We start from the raw sequence: 18,415 nt of genomic DNA, 5'->3' as shown, positions 1-18,415 counted from the left end.
ACTTAGTTGGTTTTGTTGTTACCTTTTCTGGAGATATACAGGGTGTCCCAAAAGTTTCCATACAAAGGGAAAATTTTGTAATGAATATTTTGCAAATAAAGGTATATTTAGCTACAATTTTCCATTTTCGCTACATATGGTGACTTTTGGGGCACCGTATATTTTGGATTGAGTTACCTACAAATGTTCTGAATTGTATTCATACCCCTGATGTAGACCTCATTAAGACCAGCTATGTGCTCTTGGAAGGTGTAGTGTGAGTGGTAGAATAGTTTTCTATAGGTGACACCAGCTAGTCCATATCTGGAGGCAGCTCTGTCTGATGATAATCTTTATTTCCAGATGGGAATGCATGTTTTCCAGGAGGTATATAAGAAAGGCCATTAGAGTAGGGGAAGAAAACATCAGAACTTCACTTTCTATTATGTTTCTATTTCATTAATTCCTATTATTGTTTGCTTTATTATGTATATATGTACGTATGAAATTTAAATAAAAATTTACTAATGGGATACACAGTTAAAAAGGTTTAGAGACCATTCTTCTAAATGACTAAGTAATGGGGAAAATAGCTAATGAAACAGCTACTCCTTATTGACTATTACAGCTCAAGCATGGTGCATGTGTTATTGCAAATCCTCACAGCAATGCTACAAGATATTGTTATCCCAACTTTCCAAAAAAAAAAAAAAAAAAAAAAACACCCAGGCTCAGAAAGATTAAATAACTAGTCCAAGGTCACATAGCTAGTAAGTTCAGGACTCAAACTTGGGTTTGATTCACGAGCCACATCTCAGTTCTTTCTACTACACACAGTTGGTGCTTCTCACACTTCTGTCCTGAAGTTCTCCTAACAACAACACAGTGTAAATGTTCACACACAGTGAGCTGGGACCATAGCACAAAACATTGACAGAGGACAAAATCTGAGGCTATCTATCTTCTCTTGAAAATTCACATGAATTTTATTTTATATTCTGTAATATATCTATGGATGTTTTGATCCTTACCTCAAGGAAAAAAACTGAAAGCTAAATGTTTGGCCAAAACTTCAAGTATAATTAGCATACCGGAAAATGCACCAAGTTTTTGCTGGGTTTTAGGGCACTCCTTGACACTTAGTCACTTACCCTTGGGATGCTTGTACCCCAGTATAAGATCCACCAGGCCACACAACGATGCTTTTTTTACACCAGAGGGAGAGGGTGCAATCACCCAAAGAGTTTCTTTCCCTACCTGCCAAAAGTCAACATGAACTTCACATCTCTAACTGGCCCACTTTTCTGGCCTGTTTGACTTCTCTACATGGTAGTTGAACTTCCAACTTTTACCTGTTACTGGCTGAGATAAAGAAAGTATCCACTATCTTGGTGAAGTGCAGTAGTTATTTTCATATATGACTTTACTTAGAAATTAGCTTTGGATAGTCTGTTTTTAACTGGCCCTAATAAACACAGAAAATTTTCATATCCTCTAAAAGTATTAGAGACATGGTTCTCTTTTGGGGGCTGGTTATCAAAATACTTCATTTTTCCAAGGCAGTTGCTACAGTGGGTTTATTTAAAATAATGAATGTTATCTTGCTGTAACACTTAACTCTAAGAAGTAGATCTTACTATTTGCTTCTGATAAGATGCCACAGAGTTGAACAGATAAGCATCCCTTTGTTTTAAGACTCACTAAGCAAATGTTTAAAGGTTGAGTTTTCATTTTGATGGTCTCTCTCTTTTATATTATCTATGTTATTAATAACATTCATCTCAGCATTTTATAAATACATATTAAATGAATAGGAAAGGAATTGAAAAACATTTTAGAAGATGCAATGTAAGCTGAAAATATTAGAATATACAAAGGACCACTGTGTCAGAAGAATAAGACCAAAAAGTAGATCTCTCTGAGCACTTGTCACTCCCTAATACATTGCTTTATTTAATTTTCTCCGTAACAATTATCACAATAGAAATGATCTTGTTTGTTTACTCGTTTATTTTATTTCTCCATCTCCACCACCTGATATAACTTTCATGAGTAAGTGCAAGAGTTTAGATCTATCTTTTTTCATTGCTTCGGCCACTTTCACTCTGCATGGTTCGTAGTAGGTGTTCAGCAAATATTTATTGAAAAAAATGAATCACTCAAAAGTAATGATCTTCTTACCTCTGTTACTGTAAGAATGAAACCTCTCCATTCTTCCCCACTTTCTGTGTTCTCCGTCTAAAGTTGAAGGTGAAAGCAGATAAAAACAAAGAAGAAAATCCATGAGTGAATATGAGCATTAATACTTTAATTAACTTCAAATAACTTTAAAATTTCATATTATTTTATAACTTGAAATATGTAAGTCATCAAAACCCAGCAAGATTGACAAAATACATATTCTTCTATTGAAGCCACATTGTTTGAAAAAGGAAAACATAATTCATTTTTTTGTTTATAACTATCAATTTTTATTTGTTATGAAATATTTCAATACTATTTTCTTTTGTCAGAAGACAGACATATATAGCTTTAATCTGTTTGCTTACTTAAAACAAATACAATTGTGCAAATTTACTTAACAGAAAAATATTAGCAAATTTATTTTTGTAGCATGTCAATTCACAGTTACTCACTTCATAAGTATTTAATATTGACTGTCTTTAAGTTTGGGCAACCAATGTAGAAACTCCCAATTCTTAGCTCTAATTACTATTACTTGTTTATTTTACTGTGGTGTTTTATTTTTGGGTTGTATAGAAGTTATATAATTGTGTTCTGTTTTAAAAAAATAAGAATAAATAATTGCTATTACTACCATTAATAATATTAACCAGCATCTTTTGAGTGCTTATGATGGAAGCTACTGTTCTAAGCACCTCACAGGTATTCATTGATTTCATCTTCATTACAACTTGGCAAAGGGTACTATTAGTTTTTGTTTATTTGCTTTACCAATTTGTTCATTTAACAGATATTTATTGAGTACCTTTATGTGCTAGGCATTATTCTAGATACTGGTTTACATCACGGAACAAAACAGAAATTCTCATGGAGTTTAGGGTCTAGCAAGGAACAATAAATAATAAACATAGTAGTAAATTTTACAGTGTCAGAAGGAAATAAATGGGAAAAATGTATAAAAAAAGGTAAGACAGATTGGGAGTGTGACTGCAGGTAGGGGAGGAGAAAAGTGTTGCCATTTTTTATGAAAGTGATCCAGGTAGGCCTCAGCAAGGGGGTTACATCTGAGCAAAGATTTAGTTCTGGGTGGAGAAATAAAGACTACAAGGAGGATAAATAACCTGCCTGCACTCACACCTTTGATGAATAAAACAGTGCAAATTCAAACCTAGGTATCTGACTCTAATCCTGTGCTCTGAACCACCGCATCCTCAAATTATCTAAGAAGTTTACCTAACATATAGATTCTATGGTGGGGTCTGGATTTCCTAAGTACAAGTAATTCCTATTACACTAAAGTTTGAAGGACCAGTGCTTTCAAGGTCAATCAGTAATTTCCTGGGAAAGTCTCCAATTACATTTTATTCAATTGCAGGTTGTTCTCTTTATGTTATTACTGGTAGTTGTTGGTTGACTTGACTTGGTTCACCTTGAGTGCTGATTCAAGAACAACATTTTAAAAAACACCAGGTGGGATCCCTGACTTTGTCAGAGGACAGAAGTATATGGTTTCATGGTGCTTGTGTACTAAACAAGTCATCATGGTCTTTTAAATACCAATGCAGAAAACTGGTTCCTGGCCAAAAGCAAGCAAGGAATGTTAACAAAGTCTAAGACTTAGCCTCTCTTTTAATTCCTCTTTACTTTGGCCACTGGGTAAGTGTTATTTATAACCACAACCCTTTTGCAGACTATTTCTCCTCACTCACCTTCAGTTGCACTTCCTCTTTTGGCAAAACAAGGGTGAATTTTGCACAATTCTTTTCAGTTGAACTCTGGTCAGTAAGGCGTGTGAGGTCTATTATATCTAATTTGTCAACGTACTGCAAAGATAAAGGAAAACCTCATTAAATTATTTCATGGTAACAAACATTAGTCCTAGCAGGAAGGAAATAAGTAATATCTTCTTTTAAACGGGTTACACTTTGCATGATACCCTGGTTTTCCCAATCCCAGAGGGCATCTGGAAATGTATTATGTGGTGGTGTGCTGGACAAGTTTGCAAAAGCCAATTGTTAAGTTTTTAGGAATTTTGCAGGTAGATTGTTTAACACAGCCATTATTAGAAATTAAATTATATAAACATGTCAGTAAGTAAATTATATATTTAAAAAGTAATTAAAACTTAAAATTTGTTACTTCCTAATTATATTACTGCATTTGACTATTCTCTATGCTCTTGAAGTTAGTTATTCACATCTTTGTTGCTGTGTCATGAAAATACCAGATAGTGGTGTGCTACTGTGATCTTCATCCCAACTCCATGTTCAGTGAGGTCAGGTGAACAGACTGAAATCAGCCATGGTGGGAGTATTTACACCACAGAAATTGGTAAACCTTATAAATCAGGGCTTGACTGATTATTTCAGAGGCAGCACTTTTTTTCTGCAAAAGGCCAAATAGTAAATACTTTACACATACATACAGTCTCTCTTGCAAATTCTTCTTTGTTTTTGTTTTTGTTATTTTCTTTACAACATTTTAAAAATGAAAGAAACCATTCTTAGCTCAAAGACTGAACAAAATCAGACCACAGGTCAGATATGGCCCAAGGTCCACAGATTGTGGCCCCAGGTCTAGACTTTAAGAAAGAAAAGGAAAAAATGTTAATAATATGGATGAAACTTCAAAGTTTGTTGTGTCTGAAGCTGCTTCACTGTAAATAGAACAAAAATTGACAAAATATTCTTTCAGATTTCAAAAAGTATTATCTAACTCAGGAAAGAAGTTGCTCGTGTCATTGACTTTAAGAATACAAGAAGTTCTGACATACAGAATCATCATTTTACTTTTCTTTTACTCATTAATGTAAATGAAAATATCAGTCAACTTTCATGTCAAATATCATATTTAATGCCAATAAATTTATTAGGGAAATAGTAGATTGGAATACATCTCCATTTGTCAAATCATAATGGAATTACAATGACAGTTGGCTACCAATGCAAAATCAAGGAAAAATCAAGGAACACATTCTGTGAAAATCAATCGGCTATATGGAAATTACAATAAAGAATATTGTAGGGCTGGTGCGATGGCTCATGCCTGTAATCTTAGCACTTTGGGAGGCTGAGGCAGTAGACTTGCTTGAGATCAGGAGTTCGAGATCAGCCTGAGCAAGAGTGAGACCCCATCTCTACAAAAAATAGAAAAATTATCCGGGCATGGTGGTGTATACCTGTAGTCCCAACTACTCAATAGGCTCAGGCAAGAGGATTGCTTGAGCCCAGGAGTTTGAGGTTGCAGTGAGCTATGATGACGCCTCTGCACTCTAGCCAGAATGACAGAGCAAGACTCTGTCTCAAAAAAAAAAAAAAGAATATTGTACATTTTCTAAATTATGTGCTACATATTCTTTATATCAGTAATATTTACAAGTTTATGTACATATATTCACATATACATTTTTTCCAGAAAGCCATTGTTCAACGTTTACCACACACCACTTGTTATGAGGATTTTTAAAAGTAATTCCTATCTTGTCCAAGTACAATAAAAATATTTCTTGTGAGCAATTGGTCCATATGGATTGGTCTGTATGCTGTGGGCCAGACTTGCCCTCTAGTATTAGAAAGAACCACCTCTAGTAAGTGTAGTAGAGTTTTTATGGTATATATATTATTTTTCTAAATTAGTCTCATTCTTGCCTTCTTTTTATCTCCTTTTATTTTCTTCTTAGTTATGCCTAATATAACTTACTTTACTGTATTCTTGTAAGTCTATTTTATTTTTCTGAATAAGGTAGGGCTTACAAATATGTCCATAAATTTTTTCCAGAGCTATTTCTATATTGATAGGTTGAAGGTGAGTTTGGGTTGGCTTATTTATTTTCAAATCTAACCATTCCACAATGTATATATCCTCCAAAACATCATGTTGTACATGATAAAAATATACAATCTTATATGTCAATTTAAAGTTAAATAAATAAATTTGCAAAAAGGAAGGAGAGGTACAAGGGAAGGAAGACAGAATTTAATATTACATAAGAATACTTTTTTTTTTTTTTTTTGAGACAGAGTCTCACTCTGTTGCCCGGGCTAGAGTGAGTGCCGTGGCGTCAGCCTAGCTCACAGCAACCTCAAACTCCTGGGCTGAAGCGATCCTACTGCCTCAGCCTCCCAAGTAGCTGGGACTACAGGCATGCGCCACCATGCCTGGCTAATTTTTTCTATATATATTTTTAGTTGGCCAGATAATTTCTTTCTATTTTTAGTAGAGACGGGGTCTCGCTGTTGCTCAGGCTGGTCTTGAACTCCTGACCTCGAGCGATCCACCCGCCTCGGCCTCCCAGAGTGCTAGGATTACAGGCGTGAGCCACCGCGCCTGACCAAGAATACTTTTCTGATGGATTGTCTAGCTCAAGGTCAGTGAGTTGTGTTGCAACAAAGGAGGAAGCAGCAGAGGAAAAGGTGGCAGAGTTAGATAGAGTGCAGTAAGCTGATCTATTGATTAGATGAAAGAAAATCATATCTTTCTGGTTTTAATTATAGTGTTATAAAGAGGCTTAAAGGTCATCTGTCTAACCCACCTGCCATCTGATGCTTGAACTTCCTGCAGGCTATCCTTCTATGTAGTCTGTGTTCGAACGTCTCTAACAACATGGAACTCACACCTCCTAAGCAGCTCTGTGTCCTAGCAAGCTTTTTCTTACATTTAGCCACAGTACTTTCTCCTGGGACTATCACCCAAAAAAGTTCCCCCGAAGTCTGCATCCTCTTTTAACACAATTGGTAAATGGGCAATTCTGCGGCATTTAATTATAATAATCGCTTCTTGGTGTAATGATTAAGACGGCTGGCTCAGGAGCAAGACAGGGATGGTACCCCTTTTATCAGCTGTCTGATCTTGTATAATTTCTTAATCCTTAAACTTGACTATTCCCACCTATAAAATGGGGATTAAAATTGTACCCATTCTGTAGAGTTGTGAAAATTAAATGAGATACTTTAATGCTTGAATGCTTACTATGTGCCAGGTTGCATATTCTGTCTCATTTAATTCTTTTGATAGCCTTATGAGATGGGCTGCTGTTTTTATCTGAATTTTAGAGATTTGAAGATTGAGTGTGTTGGAGATCTTCTGTTTGCTCCTCTAGAGTCATTTTTATTCCTTCACCACCCAACATCGCACCAGGAGAGGGACCTAGATGGACAACATCAAGGGGCTCGCTTACCCCTGACTGCCTGTTGGAATGGACCACTAGAGAGCACTGGTAGATCAGAAGGGTGAGGAAAGCGAGGCTGGGTATTTATTACCCTATGCGGTTACTCCCTCAATCAAAGACCATACTCCTCTCACGGCAGTCACCTCCACACAGTTCTCCTGACTACACTCCCACTCTTTCTTCTCACTCCTAGGTGTGACAAGAGGATACTATAATTACCATCAGGGGTCTGTACTATCTTTTGTGATTTTCCTACGCCCTGTCAACTGCTTTGAATATTTATTAAAATTTTATTAAATGCTCTTCAAATTACCCAAGTCGAGATGTCATCTGTTTTCTACCGGTTCCCTGTCTGATACACTGAGACACAGAGAAGTCAGGTAACCAGCCCAAGATCCCACGGGTACAATGGCAGGGCCAGGATAAACATGCAGGCAGTCTGTCCAAAGAGACCAGGCTCTCAATGGCTAAGCTATACTGACTCTTGCCATGTAGGAAGTGAGCAACAACTATATGTTCTCTCGTTTACTATGCATTATACAAAGTTTAGACCAGGGGCTTTTATATTTACTGATATCACTGGGAAATTGGAATGTACAACAGAGAAATTAATTTTTTAAAATTTAGTATGGTATTTGAAAACACCCTTGTGCAAATCTTGTCTATCCAGAACCCTGGTGAAAGGTGACCATTTTAAGTTTGTTTTTTTAAAAATGGTTTCTGGCTAGTTCACCACTAATGGAGCTGAAATGCCTGTAGGTGGAATATATCACACAGGTTCTTTTTTTGTTTTCCTCATTAGATCTAGGCGTCTAATAATGATGTTCTAAGAAGTATGGGCTACTATATCCATGGTCCACAATGTTCATATTTAAACATGGTACTGGCTCATGAAATCTCTTATAAGTATAGCATTCCAAGGTAGGCAAGCATTTGCCACTAAGATGCTACATCTTATTCCTGGAAAAAAATGAAACACACAATCAGAATTTGAAATTAATATGAATAAATAAATCTCAGAATCTTTTTATTGTTATTCTTATGGTTAAGCTCTTAGAAGTCCTGCTTTGTGGAGCATGTTTTTGTCTTTTTAGAAAAATTTAATTGTGAGTTTGTATGTTATAATGTTCTGGAGAGCATCTTGTTTCTTTCAGATTATAATTGCATGCTAGAGCAAGATAAAAAGTGGGAGAAATTGAAGCTATCACATGGTATTAAGCAACTTATATACATATATCTAGTTAAGATTTTCAATTTTTAACTAAGTTTTAATTATCAGGATCAGAAAGAAAAGAATGCAAAGTAAAAAACATGAATTAATACCTTCTTCTGAGTTGCCCAGGAAATTTTACCATTGGTTATCATAATTGACAGCCCTCACAGATTTAAATTTTCTTATTTGAATTGGTTTTAATAGAGTATCTTTATTCTTGGATGGCAGAAGTTCCAAATTGAAAAACAGAGTATGTGACAAGGATACATTGGGAACAATTTGAATCAGCTGAACATGTTCGTCTACTTACTATTGTACTTTTCTTGTCAGTATAAAAGAAAAGTGTAGTTCCTCTCAACTCTGTCCAATAATGTTTAAACTCCTGTAAGAAAGAAATCATAAGCATTATTTGTTAGTATATATTCAATTATTTTCCTATTGATATCTTCCTTTATAACTTTTTAAATTGTTTATGTGATATAAGGTTCTTCTTCATCTTGGGTAATTCACCTAATTTTTATGACTTAACTTTATAATTGATTCTTTTTTTTTCTTTTTATGGTAGAAACGGCCTTTATTGGTTGCAATGCAAATTCTAAGAGGAGGGAATAGGACAGCTCCCGCTCCTGGGGCAGCGTCCATCACCCTCCGAAAGCTGGTTCTTCTCAAATTAATTGTAGTATAATGTAAGTATTATGGAGCTGAAAAATTCCTATCACATAGCATGAGGCATCACTCACGTGTTTGTGGTAAGGCTGGTGCAAACAAACCTACTGCTCTGCCAGTCATATAAAAGTATAGCTCGTACAATTATGCACAGTATGTTTATAATGATAATAGGCAACTATGTTACTGGTGTATGTATTTACTATACGATACTTTTTATTGTTATTTTAGAGTGTACTACTTCTACTTATTAAAACAAAAAACCTTAGCTATAAAACAGCTTCAGACAGGTCCTTCAGGAAGTATTCCAGAAGAAGGGACTGTTATCATAGAATATTACAGCTCCATGTGTGTTATTGCCCCTGTAGACCTTCCCGGGGGACAAGATGTGGAGGTGGAAGACAGTGATATTGGTGATTCTGACCCTGTGTAAGTTGAGGTGTATGTGCATGTTTGCGTCTTAGTTTTGAACAAAAAAATTTAAAAAGTAAAAAAAAATTTAAATTTAAAAATAGAAAAAATCATACAGAACAAGGATGTAAAGAAAGAAATTATTGCACAGCTATACAATGTGTTGCATTTTAAGCTGTGTCATTACAAAAGAATCAAAAAGTTAAAAAAATTAAAAAGTTTATAAAGTTACAGTAAACTAAGGTTAATTTGCTATTAAAGAAAAATGTGATATAGTGTATCCTAAGTATACAAGTGTTCATAAACTCTGCAGTAGTGTACAGTAATGTCCTAGGCCTTCACATTCATTCGTCACTCACTCATTGACTCACCCAGAGCAACTTCCAGACCTGCAAGCTCCATTCATGGTAAGTACCCTATACAGGTGTACCATTTTTTATGTATCATACTGTATTTTTACTGTACCTTTTTTGTATTTATACACAAATACTTACCATTGTGTCACAATTGCCTATAGTATTCAGTATAGTAACATGCTGTGCAGGTTTATAGCCTAGTTACAATAGGCTGTATATACCATATAGCCTGGGTGTGTAATAGGCTAGATATAAGTATACTCTATGATGTTTGCACAACTACAAAATTGCCTAACAACACATTTCTCAGAACAAATCTCCATTGTTAAGCGACCCATGACTATAAGTTGATTTGTGTTTAAATAGATCATTTTCCAAAATTCTTCTCATTGATTTAAGACTTTTTATGCAGTTTCAGTAGAAGTTTGCACATGTTACATGTACCATTTTAAGAGCTCAGGATAGGTTAAGCATATAATATCTATCTTCTAGGACAGATGGAAGGAATGAATTATTTAAGACATATAAGACACTTAGCAGAGAGTACATGGCTCGTAGTTTGGGTTCAATAAATAGTATATATTATTGGTATAGATCAAGGAAATGTGAGAAATTGATAATGATAAAAAAAATTAACACCATCAAAGCTGAACTTTGAAACCCAAATTTCATTCATGTGGTGAATATTTAATTATTAATGCATTCACATTAGTATGGGTTCTATAGAAATAGAACTTTTTAAGTTTAAAATATTTAAATAACCTAGTCAGACTTCCATTTTACTCAAGTGAAGATTGACTCTATTACCAAAAAACGGCAAGTGAGTTTAAAGCTTAAAATTTTTCACATCTAAATACTTACCTTCATCCCCAGCTCTTTCCAAGGTATGTTTTAAAAAAGTTACAGTCAGTTTAATAGACATGTCGATCTTTCCTTCCTTTAGAGTTTAATAAGCTGAAATTTTTGCAACTTGTTAAACCATAGTGATTTATATATTGGGGATTAATTTAAGAAAGTCATATAAATTATTTTTCTTTTTTTGTAAATGTGAAGACCCTTTATTTTGTGGTATTTTGTGTCTCTTCAGTATTGACATGCAGTGGCTCATGCCTGTAATCCTAGTACTTCGGGAGGTTGAGGTGGGGAGATTGCTTGAGGCCAGGAGTTGGAGACCAGGCTGAGCAACATAGGGAGACTCTGTCTCTACAAAAAATGAAAAAAGTAGCTGGGCATGGTGGTGTGCACCTGCAGTCCCAGCTACTTGGGAGGCTGAGGCAGGACGATCGCTTGAGCCCAGGAGTTTGAGGTTGCTGTGAGCTATGATGACGCAAGACCATGTCTCAAAGAAAAAAAATTGACATACCATTTACCCTTTTTTGGCCAGTAAAATGTTTGTCACATCTTCAGAATTTAGAAGCTTATTTTTTCGAATAATAGGAACTCTATAACCCAATCTTGCTTTTGTTTCCCTGGCTCCTAGGGTTCTGGGCTTTTAAACTCCTGGCTCAAGATTAAATTTATTTTGAATTATAGCCACCATCTTTTCTCATGTTCTTGGTGGAACTATTTTCTTCCTTTGTATTCATGGCTAATAAAGTGCCATGTATGCTACATTTTTGTACATAACAAGCCATCTTACAACTTAGAGGACAAAAACAGCACATGTTTTCTATTTCTCTCCATTCTGTGGCTGGCTGATGGTTTTTCTGATCTGGGCGGACTTGGCTATGGCTGAATGGTCTAGGGCAGCCTCACTGGCTTGTCTAGGGTCTTAGCTGGGAACGCAGGAACAACAACAGGCAAGGCTGGGATGACTGGAGTCTCACTCGTGTGGTGTCTTATCCTCCAGTCAGCTAGCCTGGACTTGATCACATGCTGGCAGGCTTCCCAGAAGCAAGAGAGAGCAAAACCCAATGTACAAACATATTCTAAGCCTCTGCCTTTCTCACATTTAAAAAAGTATGTCACATGACCCATTCCGGAATTCAAAGGGTAGAAAAATAGACTCCCTCTTTGTGGGAGAAGCAGGAAAGTCACATTTTAATGGGGGGTGGAGTGCATACAGTGAGGCTTGAACAAATTGGTAGTATTCCTGCAGCAGTCTACCTCACGGGCAGAGTTGGAACTTGGGGCAAGGTATCTTTGCCCGAACCCTGCAGTCTTTCGCCTCAATCCTACCTTACAGTTGAGAACTGGCTATAACATGAAATAAACTGGCTGATGCCTTCTAAACCAAGAATGAATTACCATAGAAAAGAATAATTCACAAGGACATATGATTGAAGGATCGGCCAATAGATGGTCCCCAAAGGAGCAACTGTAAGACTGGGCAAAGAGGTTCTTCCTCTTGTCTGAATCCCAGATGCCCAATATATACCTGACACATCTCAGGGTCAAGCAGTTGAATAAAACAAAGGAACACATCTTAATTTCAACCCTATCCTTAATATAGGATGCAAAGTGTTATTTCTACCACAATAGCCCTTTACTTGGCCTTTCTGCCACCGTCTTCCACTCTGCAATCTATCCGCACCGTGCTGCCAGAATGAATTATCTCCTTCTCAGAGCACAGGACTGGTATCTAGTAGGTGAGTTTGGGAGGCAGCATGTTCAGCTGAGCCCTTTCCTGTCCTGTCTCAGCTCAGTCTACCAGAAGAGAGTGGCCATTTTCCTCTGTTCCCTGCCAGGTGGCAAACACCTCCAAGAGGCGCAGGCTTGTGGCTCTCAAGCTGAGTCAGTGACTCAAGGTAGCTCAAGGCTACCTAAGTCTGGGGTGAAATGTTAACATAATTTTGGCCTTAAATCTAAACCACATATTGATAGACTTTGTCAATAATAAAAGCAACCAACTGATTTTTATTTGTGTGATTCCTGTGTCTGGTTTCCAACTTGAGAGAAGAAAATGCCCAGTAATAGGAGAGGAGAGGTGATTGCTCATGGAGCTTCCTTTTGAAATGATGGAAGTGTTCTGGAACTAGATAGTGGTGATGGTTGTACAAGTTTTTTAATATATTAAAAACCACTGAATAATAATAATAATGATTGTGTAATATTTTGTAGACCAGAACAATGAAACCCATTGTCATTCCTATATAAAATCACCTTTTCATGTTTTCTTAAATAAAGAGACAAAAACTACATTGAGAAATTTGGCTTGAGAAGTTACTAATATTTATATATACTGGCACTAAGATCAGGCAGATGTTCTTTCTGTAAAACCCATGGCCAGTGATTAGTCTTTAACTGGGTTGAAAAAGAGTTGAACTTTCCCAGATTAGACCTTCAATTAAATAACAAAACAATTCAAATTTATTTCAGGAATTGTTTTATTTTGTTTACTTATCATACCAATCTTTTTAAGGCTTTTACACCCTGCTCCAATGGTAAGCCTCTGCAATGAAAGGAGTAAGACAAGGCTATTCTGTATTTTGGAACTAGGAAGGGGATGAGGGAGAGTGTTGGAGGATGTGGGAATGCAGAGAATATGCATTGTTCATGGAACTTAACCATCAGTTGTATAGTTTTACTAAAGTGTGGCATCTAAGATCTAGTCCAGCCCCAAGATTATATGATTCTTGGAGGAAAGGAAAGCAAGAGAAAACGCTGACGTCGAAGTCTACCACTCTGTTCATCTTAATTAGTCTCATTAGTACAGTATTAGCCTGCCATAAGATTAAAAAAAAAATTAATGTCACTAATAGCCAGTCAGGGTTTATCGAGTTCCCTTTGTATGTATGTGCAGACATCCATTTGTGCTCCTGAGAAAAATTACAAAGGTATTCATTCACAGTCTTGTAATATAAATTGTGTAGAATTTAATCAGGGAAAACTAGGAGTTTTACAGGTAAGCAGACCTGTAGATTTGTGAAAAGAATTTAGGAAGATTTATTAAATGGGGGAAAGAAGCAAGTATAAAGTCACTGAGTGGAGAGGAAAGGTAGCCTTGGAGGAAAAGTAAGGTAACAAATAGCAATAGGCCCTGTGATCTGCAACCACAGCCACAAACCTAAGGACAGACCAAATTAGTATTCGGTAGGCAGAGACCTGCAGGTCACAGTCTTGATTTAGTTACTGATAAGACCTCATAAGTACCAGTAAAATCTGACTCATCTATTAATCTTAATAAACAATATCTAGGTATATATTTATATCTACAGAGATACTTAAACACTGTAAAAATTAATTTTGAAGTATGCATCTTTGCATAAAATATATTTAGCACAAAGTTTCTTTTTTTTTAACAATCGTTTGTGTTCAATCACTAAAGTAAGAAAAGGGACTGAAATAAGACTTCTGAATTTATTACTAGCTTCATAATCATTAGATGCCCTTGTATTTAGAATTTAAGGTCACTGTCTCATTTTCATCCAATTAAACAAATGATTTCGAAAGTATACTGAGCTTACTGATGAGCTCAATGTGATAAAATATCTAGTGATTAGACATTTTCTAGCCTTTGGAAGCTTATAATCAAATGGCATTAGAACTCAAGTTTGACTGGCTATTAATGGGTGAGGAACCTTGAACATAACTTCTGTGAACCACAACTCGCACATCTATGAAGTGGATAAAATAATTTCTACCCAGAAGAGTTATTGCAAGGAACAGAGTGACAGGACATTAAGAGCCCAGCGTGATATCCACCATATGTCACACCTCCAAAGAATGTACCCATTATCACATAGAATGTACCCACATCATAACTTTAACACATCACAAATTGAAAAAACTGAGATGTTGCCCGAATTCTCTTATTTTCAAACAGTTCCAGAAAAATGAGAATTTTTTTTTCTGTCTGTATGAATTGTGATGCAGTTGGTATCCACTGTGGCATGTAATAGATTTTATTATCAAATACATCTTCCTGGTCTATCCATAATCCTAGGGCTGTGATTTAAATAAATCTTCCCACATTATTTTTCCATGAAAATTATGTGCTTTTCATAGATTCCTGACCTGAGATCCGGGGCCTTGTGGAATTGCATGCAAAATTGTGTATGATGGCACAATTTCCTGGAGCAAAGTTTCTTAAATTCTTAAAAATGTCCCATCACAAAAATGGCTAAGAAACATCTCTCAATGTGTAATCAACTTATAGAGAAGGTTACTTCTCAGATGTATTTTTTCTAGTTTTCATGTTCTGGATTACTTCAACAGAGACCCCACTTAACATTCTGCAGAGCCTCCCAACTTCCTCTAGCCCATTAGCTCCAAGGATGATCTGGCTCATCTTCCTTCCAAAGGTTCACAGGCATTTTGCTGCCAGTTGCTTGGAAATCCCACTTATTTTCCTTGGATTTTTCTCATAGCTTCTATATTCAAGCACTTTAATTATCACTGTGGCTCTCCTTTGAGCCATTTTGCTTGCAGACCCCAAATTGATTTTGGTATGTTACTAAGAATATGGTAAATGATGAAAGGGGAAGAGAATGAGTCTAACCTTTAGTGTGAACCGGGTGTTTTACATACGTTATCCCTTTAATCCCTGAAACAACCCCCTAAGTATGTATTAGTATTGTCCTCTTGCTCTCTTCTTTCTGACATACAAGTAAAAGATACTTTACTAGAAGTTCAAATGGAAAAATCTGTTAATTTCTTCAGAAATATTTATGCCTATAGTTTATTCCATTTCAAAGCATGCTTTCTAAGAAAAGGTAAAGAATAGTAATTGGGTAAGGGAGTCGTTACCCCTACTAAACTAAGCCTCTTGAAGGTAAGAGCTTTGTTTTATTCATATTTTCCAGAACTGAGACTGATGCTTAGTGCATAGGAGGCACACAATAAATGTTGCTTGAATGAATAAACTGATTGAGCTACTACTATATCCCAGACACTTTATCTTGGGAGGCAAGTAGTATTCTCTCCATATTATAGTTGAAAAAACTGAGTCTCAAGGGATTGAATAACTTGCACAAGACCACAGATTGTAAGTGGCAAGACCATTAGGGTAAAGACATGTTTTACTGACCCTCTAAAATTCTTGTTCTCTGCTAGTCATACTAATGGCATGCCTTCTATAAACATTAAAAAGAACCTCCTATCAGAAAGTTATTCTGAATACTTTGGAAGACATTCAGTGAGTAAGAAAATTTAAATTACAAAGAAATTTCTTTTTCTCAACTCCCCTTTCTTAGCAAAGTGTAACAATGTGGCAAACCTCTGGTGACAAGACTGAATTTACTTTAAAAGCATATATAATGGAATCAACCAAAAAATATTCTAATATAGCTGACAAAATATTACTCATATATGTTTAACACCTATAACAATACAAGTTACCATGTCATTACTCGCAAATAGTAAATGATCTGATTATATGTGTAGGAAATATGAATGTGCTGTTATAGATATTTTAATATATATAATTTTTCCATAAATATTAATGAATCCTCAGAAAATATTTTATTATCATAATTAAACATTTCTTATGGCATTTCTGAAAACACTTAAAATTTTTCCGAGTTTCTGTCAATATAAAATTCCATAAAATGTGATCTAAGTCAATGATTTCTTTTTTTCTCTAGTAACAGGCAATTTCAGTTTATTTTTCTCATTAATTTCAACTTAACCACAATTACTATTTTCAAAGCAATGATTTTAACTAACTATAGGTTTTAATTTTGACATTTTAAAAATATGGAATGCTTTGTGGATTTTCTTTGAACAAATGTATTTATGTAGCTTAGTGTACTTAATACCTACAATAGCACCCTAAATATTATCTTTTAAAGTTACTATCTTGAACCAGTGATTTTAGAATGTGTAACTATACATAATGTTAAACAGTATTAATTTATCATTTAAACAATTTTTATAAAAGTTTAGTATTTTTATAATTTGATCATTATTAAGTTTAAATGACTGAGAATAGGAGCAAAAGCTATAATTTCAACCATAATATCATTTTTCTTAATGGTACACATCATCATTGAAGCATAGTAGTAAATGGTGGAGAAAATATAAGAAATATTTTATCTCCTAAGCCAAAATCTTCTGTGGTATTTAAATAATTTGAAAATGTAGCTTATTGAATGTTTTATATTAGTAACTTAATATTAGAACCTATTAATATATGTAGTTTACATGCATGCTTAAGCTGTATTTTATATTTAAATTATGAAAAACTGGAATCATTTTTCTGAGCTCAAGGAAAAGAAAAGGGTTTAATTCCAACAGAAACAAGGAAGTTTTGTCATATCACATTACTATGAAATAATTTTATATTAAGACAGAAGTTTCAGGTTTAACATTATCATCTGTAGACTCACCCGGTATCCTGACCGCTTGACTAATAAAAAACCTTCAAAGTACAAGGGCAGAGCAGTAATCTTTAACCTTTCCTGGAAGATCCTGCGAGGGGCTGGTTTCGGGGGCTTCTTAGCCATCATACCCTCTCTTCAGTGTGTGGTTTGGTTTCAACTATATCCAGTTTCAAACAAAATGAAATCTCCCTTGTGTGGGAGGAAAAGGCAAGTGTTCAAAGAGGAAGTCTCAACTTGCTTTTTAACCACCAACACCACCACCAACAGGAGACGCTCGCACTCACACACACACACACACACACACTTTTCCCTTTACTTTTTGTGAGGCAAGAAGGAACTGCCATAGACCAACTTTTAGACGGTAATCTCTGAGTAAACGACATGTACTTAGATTTACAGTGGCAAAACAAACAGAAGATTAACATCACCTGAGGATGAAAGAAACAGGTGTAGAGATTGTGGACTTTAGGGGAGACATCAAGGACACATTTGTTTTTTCTATCTTTTTTTTGTTTGTTTATTGCTGTCCATTTTTATTTCCAGAAGACATGAATAAACTCGACTTCATTAAAAATTACTTCAGGCCAGTCACAGCGGCTTACGCCTGCAATCCTAGCACTTCAGGAGGCCAACGCAGGAGGATCACTTGAGGCCAGGAGTTTGAGAAGAGCCAGGGAAATAGCAAGACCTTATATCTACACAAATGTTTTAAAATTTAGCCAGGTGTGATGGCATGCCCCTGTCACCCAGCTACTCGGGAGGCTGAGGCAGGAGGATCGCTTGAGCCCAGGAGTTGGAGGCTGCAGTGAGCTATGATGATGCCACTCCACTCTAGCCTGGGCAACAGAGTAAGACCCTGTCTCAAAAAAGAAAAAAAAATCACTTCATGGGATAATTTTACTAGTACTATTTCTGGTGGTTAAATATTTCAGGGCCAAGCTATGTTTAAATTAAAAAGAATGGTTCTCCTATCTCATGCCCATTTTCATGGTTCACTAAATAAAAACCACAGTTATGGGAACATGGAATTTTTCACTTTTTTGCCAATAGGTGTTTCAAGTATATGGGTTACTGGTGGATATTTGGTGCTGTGGTTTGAATGTGTCTCCCAAAGTTCATGTGTGGGAAATTTGATCCCCAATGCAACAGTGTTGAGAAGTGGGGCATTTAAGAGGTG

At 35.7% G+C, this 18,415-nt stretch overlaps 1 protein-coding gene across 1 annotated transcript in view; it reads right to left on the bottom strand.

Annotated features, from left to right (window-relative positions):
• Nucleotides 1-17,466, bottom strand: part of STAP1 (signal transducing adaptor family member 1) — a 33,177-nt gene extending 15,711 nt beyond the window's left edge. The window contains 4 exon segments of the mRNA XM_045532417.1: nt 2,161-2,217; nt 3,873-3,986; nt 8,854-8,925; nt 17,245-17,466. Coding sequence (XP_045388373.1) covers nt 2,161-2,217; nt 3,873-3,986; nt 8,854-8,925; nt 17,245-17,364 — 363 coding nt within the window. The 5' untranslated portion in view covers nt 17,365-17,466.
• Between the last annotated feature and the right edge of the window lie 949 nt (nt 17,467-18,415).

Source organism: Lemur catta, chromosome 19 (genome assembly GCF_020740605.2).
Source record: "Lemur catta isolate mLemCat1 chromosome 19, mLemCat1.pri, whole genome shotgun sequence".
In the NCBI taxonomy this organism is placed as follows: Eukaryota; Metazoa; Chordata; class Mammalia; order Primates; family Lemuridae; genus Lemur; species Lemur catta.
This window is presented reverse-complemented; position numbering and strand designations above follow the sequence as displayed.